Source organism: Neofelis nebulosa, chromosome 7 (genome assembly GCF_028018385.1).
Source record: "Neofelis nebulosa isolate mNeoNeb1 chromosome 7, mNeoNeb1.pri, whole genome shotgun sequence".
Lineage (NCBI taxonomy): Eukaryota > Metazoa > Chordata > Mammalia > Carnivora > Felidae > Neofelis > Neofelis nebulosa.
This window is the reverse complement of record NC_080788.1, coordinates 56,186,650-56,201,994: the sequence shown is the minus strand read 5'-3', so window position 1 is coordinate 56,201,994 and position 15,345 is coordinate 56,186,650. Positions and strand designations below refer to the sequence as shown.

The following is a 15,345-nucleotide window of genomic DNA, read 5'->3' as shown; positions in this document are numbered from 1 at the left end:
TCTTTCTAATCTAAAATGTCCTCAGATGCAAAGTGAAAATAATAAACATTTTAACCACATTAAGAGAAGAAATAGAATCCTTTCCTGGGACTAGGGATTACAAAGAGCCAAACAAGTCACTTTTGTATAAAACGCTGAAGTAGATGCTTTGAAGGTTTCATACAAATTAATAACTCTTATTAAAGTGAAAGATAAAATGCATATCACAAGGCAATTACACAATGGCTGTATATGGCTAATCAATGATAAGGTAATATTGTAAGAGATAAGACAAGGCAGAGCTCACTGCTGGTTGTAAGTTTCATAAGTGAAGTGAGACTTTTATTTGAGTCTGGGTAAAGGGAGTCATTACAGTTATTACATTTTAGGATATGCAAGGACTGAATCTCTAATGTGAACTTCCTTAGGAAATTACTAGAGAAAGGGCTTCAGCAAAATAAAGGAGTAAACTAAAAAGAAGATACTAGATTCCTAAAACCAAGTCTCCAATATAAGAAAAGGGCAAAGAGAAGTGTCAGGATGACAGCTATTCAGCAGGACTAGAGAGTCACATGCACATTTTGGAGCAAGAGAATGGAGGGGTGAGGGAGGGGGAAATTGAAACGGATAGGTGATTTGATGTGTTTCAGTGTTTCATTTGATATGATAGGTGTAAGGTACTAGATCCCCTGGAGCATTTGGAAAAAAGCATTAGGTGAATCAAAAACACCACCACCAAAGACAAATGGAAGAACAACATATTTATTAACTTGAGGGGGACAGGTGTAAAAAAAAAATAATATCACATTACTCATCTCAACAGTGAATGATATTTACACAGTCATGATAAATACTACTGACTTATCCAAATATTGCTACAGAACTATTTGCAGAATGGGGTAGAAAGAGGAGTAAAAGACTTAATCCTCAACTACCCTAATTTTAAAGATAATTTCTATGCCACTAAAAAAAAATAGCAACATGCGATTTAGAAACAGGGGGTTACATTCCAGAAGAAAGAGCCAAAAAAGTTGGAAGCATTGCCTCTGAGGAGTGAACTTTGGGGGAGTGTTTTGGTGGAGGGGTAGGCCAGTTTTTCATTGCGGGCCTTGAAAAAACATTACATGGAAAAACAAAACAAAACACATTGATTAAAAATTAAAGGGGTAGACAGGAAAATCAAAAGATTTTGAGAAGTGATCCTATACAGGGGCCTGACAGAACAAGCAAGGAGATCTCTTTCATTCATACAACAAATATTTATCAAGCACTGTTCTGATCCAAGAACTAAGCTAGGCCCCAGGAATACATTAGTGAATGAAAACATATGTGGTCCCTGTCCTCTGGAGCTTATGTCTACTAGAACATATAGACAACAAGCAAAAATACATACATACATACATACATACATACATACATAAGACATGAATGAAATACAGATTGTAGTAATAAGTGATGTGACTAGAAAAAATTATTGTGATAGAAAATGGTGGTGAGGACTTCCCTTAACAGAAATAGCCCTTCTGAGATGAGCTGAGACTGGAAACACATGAAACATTAACTAAGGACGGGTGTGTCTAGACTCCCAGGCAGTAAGTCTGATGGGTCTAGAAACGGTTAGAAAGCCACTGTGGCCAGAAGCACCAGAGGTGAGCAGGATGATGGCTCTAGATGAGGTTAGAGAAGTAGCAGGACCCATATCATGTTGCTATAGATATCAGTTTGGGGAGTCTTTAAGTGGTAGATGTTTAAAGGCAAGAGAAGAGAGTGTAGAGTATAATCCATAACGTCATCTGGAGGAATTCCAACATTTAAATGGAACCAGTAAGAGACTGCAGAGGTGGGGCCAATAAGGAAAGGCACAGCAGGTAAGTCTGGAAACTTCCTCAACAATACCCTAACGTTTCTGTCATTTTTCTAAAACTGACCTATTGTTTGCGTTTATCTTGACAAGGTGCATTTCATTTTAGTTTTCAGATTTTTGCATCAGTTCTGGAAATAACTAGAGATATTTATATCCTAGAAAAGTCAATTTACAATTATCTAGAAAGTTATTTCCTCATCCCCATTGTAAATTATTCCAGGGTAGCCCAGGATCTTCGTTCGAATCCCAGGCACTGGAGTCCCCCCTCTGTGTTTCTGTGGGGTCATATGAAACAGTGCTAGGATTTCAACTGAGTTATCCTTGAGATCATCCTGAGATGCTTGCCCCCGCCCCCTTGAAGGGTAAACAACACGCCATGCACTGTGGGTACTGTAAGGAATGGAACACGCTGCCTGGCCTACGGCCTGGGACGTAGCACTGAGCTCAGCGACCGTCATCTGCATGGTGGTGCGGTTCCGTTACTTTGGGGACCCCTGAGATTAGAACCTGTGGTGCCATGGCCGCGGGGGGCGCCACCCCAGGTAACTCAACTGCGCGCAGGGCCCAGGCCCCGAGCCTCGCGTTTAGCCTTGGAAAACAGACACCACAAAAAAGATGAGGGTCCAAGGAGGCAGGCGGAGACCTCGTTCCCGGGGGCCCAGAGCCTGCGCCAGCCCAAGGGCGGTCCATGCGCCGCCTCCTTGCGCTCTTCGTCAGACGGCGGCGGCGGTTACTGCTTCCGAGGTCATTTTACCCGGACGTATCTTTAGGGTGCAGACCCGGAGAGCGCCTGCGGGAGCGGGCCAGCCAACCAGCGCCCAAACTTCGGGGCAAATGACTCCCGTCTGCCCTCGCCCGGCTCTCGGCTACCATTTCTTTCCGTGTTTGCTCCGCTCAGTGTTTAAAGACACGCGCAGCGCAGCGCCGAGAGCAGAGGCCGCGGGGCCGCCCCGGCCGCTGTCCAGCACTCGCAGCCTGAGTCGGGGCTGCCGCGGCGCCAGTAATGTCGGGGCCCAGACTGATAGGACACCCCTTGCAGGGAGTGGGGAGGCTGGGAGCCCGGCCGCCCCTCCCCAGGGCCGCCCAGGTTGGGGGAGGAGGAGGAGGAGGAGCAGGAGGAGGAGGGTGATGAGGAGACCAGCGGGCGGGCCCCGAGCAAGCCGCGGTGGTCTGAGCGGTGTGGGAGCCTGAGCAGCCCCTAGGGAAATGCTTCCTTCCTGTTGTGTGTGCGGGAAGCCACCGAGGCCGTCCCCGCGCAGGTTGGACCCGTGCGCTGAGTTGGAAAAGCTTGAAAAGGCGCAGTAGTTTCCCAAATCCTCTTTCCAAGAAGGGTTTAAATCTCGCCTCCCCTCTCAGCCAGAACTGTGGGCTCGTCCGGCGGTCGGTGGGCGGGGCGAGGAGTTGTTGGCGGGAGATTTAAATTTTTGGCGGCTGGACTCATTCTGAGTTCACTTGTTCCCTCTTTTCTCTCGTTCTGCTCTGCCATGCCTTGCTCTGAAGCGACACCCACCATCTCCCCCAGCAAGCGGGCTCGGCCTGCGGAGGACGCCATGCGGCTCCGCTTTGTCCGGCTCTCGGAGCACGCCACCGCCCCGAGCAAGGGGTCCGCGCGGGCCGCGGGCTACGACCTGTACAGGTGAGTGGGGATTTCCCGCCGCCTTCTGCTCGTGGCATCCCTACCCCACGCAGAGAAGGTGCAGGCCTGGAGTTGCAGAGTTCTCAGGTTAGCTTATATTCTTGCCATCTGCTGCTACAGCTTGAAACTTTCACTTAACAGATTACAAAAACAAACTCCTTTTGCATTTATGTAGGATTTCAGTCTTTTTTTTTTTTTTTTTTTTTACTGTTGAAAATGTTAGTTTTCCTCTTTAGCATAAATTCAATAAGGATTTGGGATAAGCATGCAGAATGGTAACTACATGTAAATGTCCACCAAGGCATTATTTGTTTTGCAACATTTATTTTACCCTTTCCAGGTGGAAGGTAGAAATGAATAAGGCCCACCTTGGCCTTTAAGGAGTGGCCTGAGGGTGATGCAGTGGGCAACAGGAAGAGGGAAGCTAAGGTGGAAGTATAGGTGCTGAGTATGAAAATACATGAGGAGGATTCTTTTATTTTTTTATTTATTTATTTTTTTATTTTTTAATATATGAAATTTACTGTCAAATTGGTTTCCATACAACACTCAGTGCTCATCCCAAAAGGTGCCCTCCTCAATACCCATCACCCACCCTGCCCTCCCTCCCACCCCCCATCAACCCCATGAGGATTCTTGAACGATGCTTCTGCCTTAAAGGATTTGTAAAATTTTTCTGTATGTCCATATTTAAGTTCTGCCCAAGGACTGGGAATGTCAAAAGGGTACAAATCAGAAAAGCAGTGGAAATGTCAGTAATACTACCTACCACCCTTTGCTTTGTTCAGCACCTTTTCCCTCTACTAAAGCCTTTACATGTGGGCACTTTTATTGAATCCTCCGGGCACTACTGAAGTAGATAAGTGTTACTTTTTTTACAGATGAGGGAGTTTGTGAAGAGCTGAACTGATTGCTCAAGGGCTTGAATGTAATAAAATTTTTGACCCTTAATTCAGTGCTTTTTTCCCTTGACTACTGTGCCCAGTTCTTAGGACCATTAAGGTAGGTGAAAAGTGATACTGGGGGTTATGGGTGTTTAATACAGGATTAAATCCTTAGGATTTACTTTAAAGCATGCCGGGTAATTCTAATGTGAGAACTACTGGTCTCAGTCATAAGCACAGGAGGAGGGGAGAAAGGAGTGTGTGACGAAAGAAAAAGGAAAGTGAGGTATAGACTGTTAGAGCAGAAAGGGATGTGGTCAGTCCCTTAGTTTTCTTGGCTAAACGTGGACTGATGTAGTTTGACTGCATCATGTCTGGGCACTGTTGTGAGTCAAATGAGAGATGTTGATTTAAGATACTTTAACATCCTCCTAATGAATAGAGATGACTGTATACTGAGATAGACATGGAAATAACTTCCCTCTTTAATAAATTAGGGCTTGGGGCGCCTGGGTGGCGCAGTCGGTTAAGCGTCCGACTTCAGCCAGGTCACGATCTCGCGGTCTGTGAGTTCGAGCCCCGCGTCGGGCTCTGGGCTGATGGCTCGGAGCCTGGAGCCTGTTTCCGATTCTGTGTCTCCCTCTCTCTCTGCCCCTCCCCCGTTCGTGCTCTGTCTCTCTCTGTCCCAAAAAAAAAAAAAAATAATAAATAAATAAATAAATAAATAAATAAATTAGGGCTTAACTATGGAAAGAGGAAATTCCAATGAAAGAAGTGAAAATGTTAATACTGCTTTACTAGTTTTCACTAAGGTCTCCAAAGTAACTTAACAGTTCTGCTCATTGTAAAATCTCTTAAATTTCTATCAAGAAGGGGGCTACAGTAAGAGCAATAGTAGCAGCATTTGATGGGTGGATCTTAGAATATTGGGTTCTCAGCAGTGTCCTTCTCCAGGGCCTATTGACAGTGATCAGCTCTGTCCCCACCTGTGAGGTTCAAGGCTTCAGCTTGGTAAGCTTGGTTAACTACCAAGGCTAGCAATACAGATGCAACACAGCTTTTTTTTTAAGTTTATTTATTTATTTATTTATTTTTAAATGTTTTTTTTTAATTTTTGAGACAGAGACAGAGCATGAACGGGGGAGGAGCAGAGAGAGAGAGGGAGACACAGAATCTGAAGCAGGCTCCAGGCTCTGATCTGTCAGCACAGAGCCCGACGCGGGGCTCGAACTCACGGACCATGAGACAGTGACCTGAGCCGAAGTCGGATGCTTAACCGACTGAGCCACCCAGGCGTCCCTGTTTATTTAGTTTTGAGAGAGAGAGAGAGCGTGAGTGCTCAAGCATGATTGGGGGGGGGGGGCAGGAAGGTGCAGAGAGAGAGAGAGGGAGAGAGAGAACCCCAAGCAGGCCTTAAGCTGTCAGTTCAGAGCCTGATGTGGAGCTCGAACTCAGGAACTGTGAGATCATGACCCAAGCTGAAATCAAGAGTTCAATGCTTAACTGACTGAGCCACGTAAACACCCCTATCTTCCTCTTTTTATATCGCATTAGTGAAGCATACAACTTTTAAAAGTGTGCCTTTCCACCCCCTCCTGCTAATACATATTTCAGTTTCCCAGCAAAATTTTGTTCAGGGGAGAAAAAATTACATGTTGATACCTCTTAAACCAAAATATTTGCCAGAATGACTATATCTAAAGGTAGCACAATTTTCATGATGGACTAAAAGAGAATATCTACCACTATCTTCTTCATAAGCTTTTTTTTATATGAACTGGAAACTTCGAGTACTGAACTCTTAGACTGGTTACTGAAATGTAAGATTGCATGAATTTTGTGATCATTTTATGAAATATATTTAAAGCAATTCTGTATACTTAGTCACAAGGAAGAGCGTATAGAAACACTTTTATGAATAAATACTGGTTACTTTCTTTCATTATTTTCCTAGTGCCTATGATTATACAGTACCACCTATGGAAAAAGTCCTTGTGAAAACGGACATTCAGATAGCTCTTCCTTCTGGGTGCTATGGAAGAGTAGGTAAGTGATTTAAGACATGGGTAACTATTTGTCAAGCTCTTCCTTTATGATCCGTTCCTTTATCTTAGTTCCATTTAGGGTATAAGTGAGGGAATGGATACTGTTTGGCATGTGTCCTAAAATAAAGAAGTGCCAACTATGATGGCAAGTGCAGCCGTTTGGAAACTTTAGATTTCATGTAATTATCTGCTTTTTGCCTCCCTCTTTTTCTGATTTCTTGAGCTTTTAGGAGGCTCACATTGGCCCAGGAGTGTGTTCTCTCAGCTCCTCAATGAGAAACAAAATACAGGTGATTTTTAACTGGAGCTCCCCCACCAAGGATCAGATTGTATATGAGGTCACATGTGAAGACGGTAATGAGAATGGCTAATATTTGTTACGTAAGGAAAGAGGCAGGCTGGGGTTAATGGCACATGGCATTATAAGGCTAAGTAAAACTTTTGGCTTCTCCTCACTCCAGAGTCTGTGAGACCATTTATTTAGCCTTTTCCCCCTTTGGGTGTCCTCCCATGGGGTGTATTACTGTCAAGATACCCTTCAGGGCACTAGAGGGTATGCCTTATAGCAGGAGGAGCTATGACAAAATGGAAAGCAAATCACCCGTCACTGGAGAGTTCAAAACTTTCTTCAAGAGTAACTTAACTTCAGAGTAAACCTAAAGGCACAAATGAAACTGTGGTGGGGAAGGGGCTGGACTACCACCATCTTGTTAGCCATGAGTGTGAGAACTGCTAATACTTCCACCTTTAAAAGAATCACGAGATGGGTTCTTTTTTCATCTCCTTTTGGCAGTATTTGACTGCATTTTGAGAATATTTGTGGTGGGGAGAGGGGAGATCAGGGAGATGGAATGAAATAAAAGGAAAAGCAGGAAGAGGCAGCATTTATTGACAAAGTGCTTGATTGAAGTATTCTGGAACAGAAAACTAGAAGCTAGAATAATTAATGATAGGCCTGTTGCTCAAGTCAGCAAGTATAAGGTATAATGTTAGCTTTTCATGTTTTCATTTTAAGAATAAAAAGCATAGTGGGAATGAGTTTTTAAGGTTTGTTTTTTTGACAGTTTGCTTGACTGATACCAAGCCTTTTCTCTTCCTCTGGTTCATTTGTTTATACAGATGGGTCGTTTGGCATTTGCATCATGAGTGGGATTCCTAAGTTCTAGGCTAGGCTTTGCCACTGGTTGGTTAAGTTGATGCCTGTTTCACCCTGCCCCCTCCTTTGCCCTCTTCCCATCTCTACTGCTATGCCCAGACCTCCCATCTGAAAACAAGTCTCCTTCCTCAGTCCTGTGTCCCTGCCAGCCACAGTCCTCCCTTTGTGGCCAGACTTCTTAAAAGAGTCGCCTTGGCTTGCTCACCTCTCAGTCTACCCCAGCAGCCCAAGGCTTCACTGCCACACCTTCTCCACATCCTCCTTGGCCCCAAGTCCTGTGGGAGTGGTTTAAGCAGCTTTTGAATTAAACTGTGTCAGGTTTCTCTACACTCTTTCCTCCTTTAACACAGTATAATAAATATATTCTTTAATCCAGGACCACCTGCTAAAGTTAAGATGTAGATGTTCTAGGGGAGGAGAGTGACATGCCTTAAAGTAGCCAACTTCTCCTTTTCTTTGTTTTTCTTTTTCTTTTTTAGCTCCCCGTTCTGGCTTGGCTGCGAAACACTTCATAGATGTAGGAGGTAATGTGTTTACGTTTTCCTTCTGTAAATATGTGTATGTATTCACTTTGCCTTTGCTTAAGAGGTAGTAATCAAAAGACAGGTCTTATTTTTATCTTCAACAATAGGAAATGATTTTTGTTGTGTTTTGCCTTTTTAGAAATTTCCGTCTCTCAAATTATGAGGTAGTTTCAAGTATTATTTGATTATATCTAATTTTAAATGATCAGTATGTGAAATACATGTTATTTTACTAATAGGCTAACTAGACATTATCTGATGGATAGGATTTTTGCCTTGGCTTAGTGATAATCTGCATTTAGTCCAAAAATGACTCCATTCTTAGAAGAAAGTTAGTTTTAGAAAGGTAGGAAAAGCTTTTATGTCATTTTAAAGCAATTATGTTTTGCTTAAATAATTAAAAAATCACTTAAGCAGTAATTACTAAATTCTTTAAGCAAGGGGCGCCTGGGTGGCTCAGTCGGTTAAGCATCTGACTTGGGACATGACCTTGCAGTTCAAGAGTTCCAGCCCCACATAGGGCTCTCTGCTGTCAGCACAGAGCCCACTTTGGATTCTCTGTCTTTCCCTCTCTGCCCCTCCTCTGCTTGTACACACATACTCTCTCTCTCTGTCTCTCAAAAATAAATACTTAAAAAAATTTAAAAAAAGAAGGAAATTCTTTAAGCCAAAGTTATAGAAAATGCAGGTCAATCTTGTAAGAAATTTTTTAACCTGCATGAGAGAACCATCCCTGTTTGGCAAAATATAAAAAGAAAATCTTTCCCTGAGTGAGAAGAGAAAACTTCTCACTATGCTTCCCTTTCTATGTTTCTTGTCAAACAAGTCCTCAGTGGCTCTGATTTCCCTTACAATCAAGCCTTACTCAGGTCTCCCAAAGCCAACAACTTCATCATGGAGCCCCTTTCATGAAGAGCCCGCAGTCTGTGCTGTCCTCTTGCTGTAGGTTCCCTAACCACCCCTCACTGTAGGGAAATTCTGACCTTTGTTCTGACTTTAATTCCCATCATTATGAGCCAAGTGCTTCACCTAACTAGACGTCTTCTCCCTCCAAGAAGTGGATATGCCTCATTCTCTAAACACCTCCATTTTTACAAAGCTACTTTTTAACAGATGAAGAACTGTCTCAGAGATGAGTCCAAGTTGACATGTTGAACACTGGAATCTTCATCCATGGTTCTAATCCTTTAATCCGTCTGTTCTTTTCTTTTTCTTTTTTTTTTTTTTTGAGAGAGGGAGAAAGTAAAAGAATCTTAAGCAGGCTCCATGCCACCCTCCACCTCCATGGCCCTGAGGTCACCACCTGAGACTTGAGCCAAAATCAGGAGTGGGACACTCCACTGGGTGGACACTCCACTGGGTGGACACTCCACTGGGTGACTGAACCACCCAGGCGCCCCTACAGTCCCTCTGTTCTTTACACTGCAATTCAATGCTGGGTTTCACCTCACCCCATCCCTGCACCAACCAAGCACTATGCTAAATAAAGTCACTGTTACCTGCACTGCAGGCCTTAAGTAGGGAATGAGTACTGTCCCTGGGCCGGCTCTCTTTCTGCCCTTGGTGTCACTAGGTGGTGCTGTGAGGCAAGACAGAATCCTCAAAGTAGTCCTTTCTTAGCGACTGAAAAGGAGCCAAGTTTGGCGCAGACAGCAAGAATGGACAGCCCACTCGGGTTGAGAATTGCCTGGACTCAGTTATGCTTGCTTTCCAAAAATACTTTTATAACATCAAGTATGGTAATTGAGGACTATAACTTCAGGATATAAAAGATTGGATATATTTTTAAAGAAATTTCAAAGGGTTGTGAAAGGAACATGGGCTTTGGAGTAACAACTTGATTTGGGTCCCAGCTTTGTCATTAACTGGCTAGTTATTACTTTTCTGAGCCTCAGTTTCCTCTTCCATAAAATGGAAATTAGTGTGCCTGCCTCAGAAGGATGGGAGGATTAAAGGAGAATACATGTAAAGCATCTAACACTGCTTGGCACGTATTAGATCCCAGAAGCTATATTTCTTGTCCCTTAGAGAATTCACGGATTTTTTTTTTTTAAATGGGGCAGCTATTTTTTTTCTTTCTGACTTTGTTACTCATTTTTGCTGTTTAAAACAACCTCCTGAAAAAAAATTCATGTAAAAGAAACGGAAAGTTAGTTTGCCTGGTGGTTGGTGTGGTATTATTCCTAAAATCACATTGTGGTGTGTTCTTGGATGCAGAGTGTCTTAAAAATGTCTCTTAGGCACAGGTTTATCATCGTTGGCCACCACTTTTGTTTCAAAAGAGAGATGTTGTTAGAAATCCCAGGCTGTAAATAAGGGTCAAAGGGAAAAGTTGAGTATGCAGGATTCTGTTCAGAATCCACATCTGGTAGGTGTGGGTAGTTTTCACTAAAGGTTTCCAACAAATGACATGCCAAAGTCTTGACACAGTAAAACTTTTGCCTGAAGTCAGTTAATTACCCTGCCAGTTCCAATGTATGATTTTTCCAGTGATAACTTCAAAATACTTTTTGCTTTCTCATGAAGAGAAATATCCCTGATGCTTATGTTCCTTATGTAGAAAAAGAATGTCTTGGGTTTTTCTTGAAGGTCAAATTGTCTTTGAGTAATACATAAACTTGGAACTATTGGATTTTTCGTACTGTTAGCATTCATGCTAAAAAACAAAAAAGTATTAATTGAGGGCACTTTTTTTTCCTGCCATACATTTTAATTGACTTCAAACGACTTCATTTCTTTTAGTGAGTTAAAAGGCTTTTCACATTTTTTGTGCCAAGCATAAAACCTTGGTAGATATCTGGCTTTGCAGAATTCAAGACATTCAACCATATGAGTCTGATTTGGACTACTTTATAGATATATGGCAAAGGCCTTTCCAAAAAGGGAGGGTTTTTGTATGGTAGAAGATACCAGAAAGTAAAAACAAATGCTTGCAGGCCACAGGAAAAAGAATTTAAATGCCCAAACAAATAAGGAAAAAAATCGTAAACAAAATATAGAAGAGGACATACATATGTGCAACAAATATGCAGAGAAAAAAATTCTAGCCTCACTAGTCATCAGGGAAATGCACAGTAAAGCCAGGAGATACTGTTTTTCACTCATCACATTGGCCAGAATTTTTTTTTTTTTTTAAGATTGTTGCCATCTGGTACTACCAAGGACTTTGGAAATGGGCATTCTTAAATATTGCTGATAGAAGTTTGAATTGCTACACCTTTTTCACAAAGTTATCCAGAAATATCCACTAAAATTTAAAGTGTACACACCCTTTGATCAGGAAAGTGCTTTTCGGAAACTTTTTGATGAGATTGAAAATCACGAATACACAGGGACATCTGTAAAGGACTGCTTTGTATATTATAGCAAAAATGCAAAGGCAACCTGAGTGATAGCATGTAAGAGAATAGTTACACAGGGATAATGGTACTGTATTTCCATATCTCGGATTTAAAAAGAATGACTAAGGGGTGCTCAGTCTGGGTGGCTCAGCTAGGTGGCTGAGTCTGTTGAACATCTGATTTCGGCTCAGGTCATGATCTTATCGTTCGTGGGTTCGGGCCCCACGTCGGGCTCTATGCTGACAGCTCAGAGTCTGGAACCTGCTTCGGATTCTGTGTCTCCCTCTCTCTCTGCTCTTCCCCTGCTCACACTCTGTCTCTCTCTCTCAAAAATAAATAAAGATTAAAAAATTTTTTTCAAGAACAACTAAGATTCCTATTTATATATTAATTGCAAAGGATGTCTGATATTTTAAGTGGAAAAAAGAAAGTAATACGTAGAATCTCTTACTGTAACATTGGCTCCCTGAAGGAGGGTAGAGGAACATTATTAGCTTTTACTTTCTATGTACGTGTACTATTTGGGTAATGTAAAATTTTTCTTATAAAGTAGAAACCAAGAGTTCAGAAATTGGTCCACATTGTCTTCCTTGAACCCTTTCTAGGTAAGTGAGCACTAGACTGCACTTCAGATCTCCAACTTGGAGATTACATGGCCTTCTGGAGTCATCTGTTCCAGCATGGAACAGCATGGTCTCTGCAGGGGTTTCTACACTGAATCTGATCCACGTTGTTCTCTACAGCCAGAACTTTCCGCATATTAATAATATAGAAAACAGCTGGTCCCATCTTTCTGTCATTCTTTCAGTACATATTAAGGACTAATTTAATGGTCAGGTGGCAGTGGGGAAAGAAGACAGGCTTCAGTATTCTTTGAATTGGTCTTTGAATTTGTTTCTGTACAACTAGAAAAGAATAGACTGTTTCTTCAGTCTAGACATGATATGAACCACTTCTGCTGCCTTTCTGCTACTTTCATACTCACTCTTCCCATTGTTAAAAATTTACTTTAATTCAAACTCTTAAAAGTGTTGTGTCAGGAACTTTTAAGAATGCTTAAATTCACTTTCATTCATAAAACACAGGGATTCATTTAAACTTCAACGGTAATCCACTGGAAAAATCTGAGTAGTTTTCCCCGTTCTGGAACTTTTTTAAAAATTTTCTTCCCACTCCCCCCCCCCCCCCAACTCTTTGAGAAAATTGAAAGGGAATGCTTAACCTTGTTCTTAAAAAAAATTTTTTTTTCAGTTTACTTTCAAATAATTATGAGTCTGGCCAACCAGTATTAATACCCATTGAGGTACATTCCTGATTTTTTTTTCCTTTGAGGATTTTGTTTGTTTGTTTGTTTAGGAGGAGGGTGTTACTAGTAATTAGGATTTAATTAGGATCACATGAATCCTATCATTTTCCAAACAGAGGGGAAAGAATGAACATATATAAAAGGAAATTGGCGGGGGGTGGTGTGGGAGGGTGGGTAGAGGTAAGAGGAAGAGAAGTGACTTCTAAAAGGTAGGGGATTTTATTTTGGGGTAAAGAAAACAGTCCCCAAAATTGATTGTGGTGATGGTTGCACAATTCTGAATACACTGAAAACCGTTGAGTTGTGAATTCTGTCTTAATATTAAAAGAGGAAATGGGAAGTCCTGGTGCACCTGTATTATCTGTGCTTGTGTTTATGGAAATGTTTTAAATTCTTGACCCAAACTGAAATGCTAACAAGCTTGAGAAATGTACCTCTCTGGGCCAAGGCAGGGCCCTGATGCAAGTTTCTCTCCTGCGAAGATTTGCTGTCCTCGTGTTTATAATCTCAAACAGGTACTGATGACACATGGTTTCACATAAAAGTGTACTTGTTATTAAGCTTATGTGCTAATGTCTTCTGAGAGATCATGCTCTAAGAAAGGATGGTAGCTCACATTAAAAGGAAAGGAAGAATATGAACTGAAAGGTTCAGCTCCATTTTTATTGCACAAATGACTGTTCTGATATTTGCTAGACTGCCACTTAACAGTGTGTCAGCCTTGACTTCTTCCACAGCAGATCTTCCGACTTCTTGACATTTTTTATTTATGACTCAATCACATTTCAATCTGGATATTAGTGGGAAGCTGCTACCAGGAGAAGCCTTTGCAACCCAATCATTATTTTCTCCTAGTCTTTTTAGCAGGCGTGCAGCAGAAGAACAGTGGTTTTGGAGTGAGCAATTCAGGATGACCTATCTGAGATGCTAAGTCCCTATTCCCAGTTTAGAATAGGAAACGGTCACCACTTGTAAGGGTGACAGGTTGGAAAATCAGGCCCGTTTTATGAATTCTATGTATTTGCATTTTAGTAATATCATTTTTTAGTTTTGAGACTTTACATAGTTCCAGAGCAAGAGTCACTTACCCATTTGCAAGGCTAAAGACCTCACAGCTGCAGAAAAGTGATTTTGAGGTCATCGTACGCCCTCAGTGTTTTGGTAGCATAAAAACCATGCTAATGCTGTTTTTCTTTTCCTTAGCTGGCGTCATAGATGAAGATTATAGAGGAAATGTGGGTGTTGTACTATTTAATTTTGGCAAAGAAAAGTTTGAAGGTACGTTAACTACATACAATCACATGAATGTGAGTTTTCAGAGTTAGGAGTGTCTAAATAACACATGCTTACTCCTCTAAGGCAAGATAGAGAGAATGTGTCAATAAAATATCAGTAATAAACTCTTTCTTCTTTTGAAGTCAAAAAGGGTGATCGAATTGCACAGCTCATTTGTGAACGGATTTTTTATCCAGAAATAGAGGAAGTTCAGGTAAGTGTCATAAAAGCCGAGTTGGGAATAACTGATGTACCGTCTTCAGTGAAGGGAAAACTACAATTTCAAGCATTTCATATGCTATTTGAAACTAAATAATAGCACATACAATAGTCCTATTTTAAGCAAAATTAAAATCGTAGAATTTCTTGAAATGTTTTTCGTGGCTGTTATGTAGCATTACTTTGGATAATACATCATTTAAATATACTCTAAAATTCTATTTCTCTAGCTATTTTGAAAATTGCCCAATATTTTATTTATGGAGCTTTTTTAAAATTTAATTTTCTTTCTGTAATCTCCTTTTTGAAAGGATGATACAGCTGGAATAAAAAATTTTTACAGATTAGGAGCTAGAGAGAACCGAAAGAGGGTCTGAAATTAACCACCTGAACACCACCTTTATGTCTTTTCAGGTTTTGGATGACACTGAAAGGGGTTCAGGAGGTTTTGGTTCTACTGGGAAGAATTAAAACTTATGCCAAGAATAGAAAATGAGAAAACATACTTTTCTTAAAAATAAAGAGTCTTTGCTTAAGGTGTTTTGGTGTTTTATACTTTTGTAAACTTACTAGTGTTACCTACTAAAACTGGTTGTCTTAGGATTAATTAAGGAAAAGATACCTCAGTTGGGGTCACAAAGGAACTTACTTGCTTGTGTTTTTATACATTTGAATGTTGTATAAATCTGTGTGGTGACCTAATACAAAGTGTTTCTTTTTTTTAATGGAATGTATATCAATTACAGATCCAAAACTCCCTGTATTATTTAATTCACTAAATGCTGCTTCTCAGCTTATTAAATTGCTTTGTAAATCATAAGTAGTACCTTTCATTCCATAAATTTGACTTCTTTCACAGATACAAATTATCGCACAAAGTGAACTAAAAAGATAATAAGAAGTTGAAGTTACTCCTTGTCCATCCCTTCTCTCCATTGCTCTCAAAAGTGATTTTGATCTTAAGATTCTTTGTGACATTGGGAAGAAGAGAATCCTCAGGTTATTTTTTAGTTTTATTTTTAATCATCCTATCATCCTTTTGGTAGGCCCCGGTTGGCTGGATAGAACTATGTTTGTGAAAGGAGATGCAACCTGGGGATTTCCAGTTGGTTCATC

General features: G+C 41.1%; 1 protein-coding gene across 3 annotated transcripts; it reads left to right on the top strand.

Moving 5' to 3' along the window:
* Positions 1–2,256: 2,256 nt before the first annotated feature.
* DUT (deoxyuridine triphosphatase) lies at positions 2,257–15,049 on the top strand. Of its 3 annotated transcripts, none has more exons than XM_058737824.1 (7): positions 2,257–2,385; positions 3,344–3,479; positions 6,318–6,409; positions 8,044–8,088; positions 13,939–14,013; positions 14,154–14,224; positions 14,644–15,049. In XM_058737824.1, exons 1-7 carry the CDS (start codon positions 2,361–2,363, stop codon positions 14,698–14,700), a joined length of 501 nt encoding a protein of 166 aa, XP_058593807.1. In that variant the 5' UTR covers positions 2,257–2,360; the 3' UTR covers positions 14,701–15,049. The 3 variants fall into 3 exon arrangements, with proteins under 3 accessions (XP_058593807.1, XP_058593805.1, XP_058593806.1); XM_058737822.1 differs by lacking the exon at positions 2,257–2,385 and adding an exon at positions 2,444–2,930; XM_058737823.1 differs by lacking the exon at positions 2,257–2,385 and adding an exon at positions 2,591–2,843.
* Positions 15,050–15,345: the final 296 nt, after the last annotated feature.

Bases quoted from the DNA above. Each gene is read 5' to 3' on its own strand.
- DUT (XM_058737822.1), top strand. From the start codon at position 2,459: ATGAGGGTCCAAGGAGGCAGGCGGAGACCTCGTTCCCGGGGGCCCAGA. The intron at 6,410-8,043 runs GTAAGTGATTTA...TTTCTTTTTTAG, and splicing joins TGGGTGCTATGGAAGAGTAG to CTCCCCGTTCTGGCTTGGCT. The intron at 8,089-13,938 runs GTAATGTGTTTA...TCTTTTCCTTAG, and splicing joins ACACTTCATAGATGTAGGAG to CTGGCGTCATAGATGAAGAT.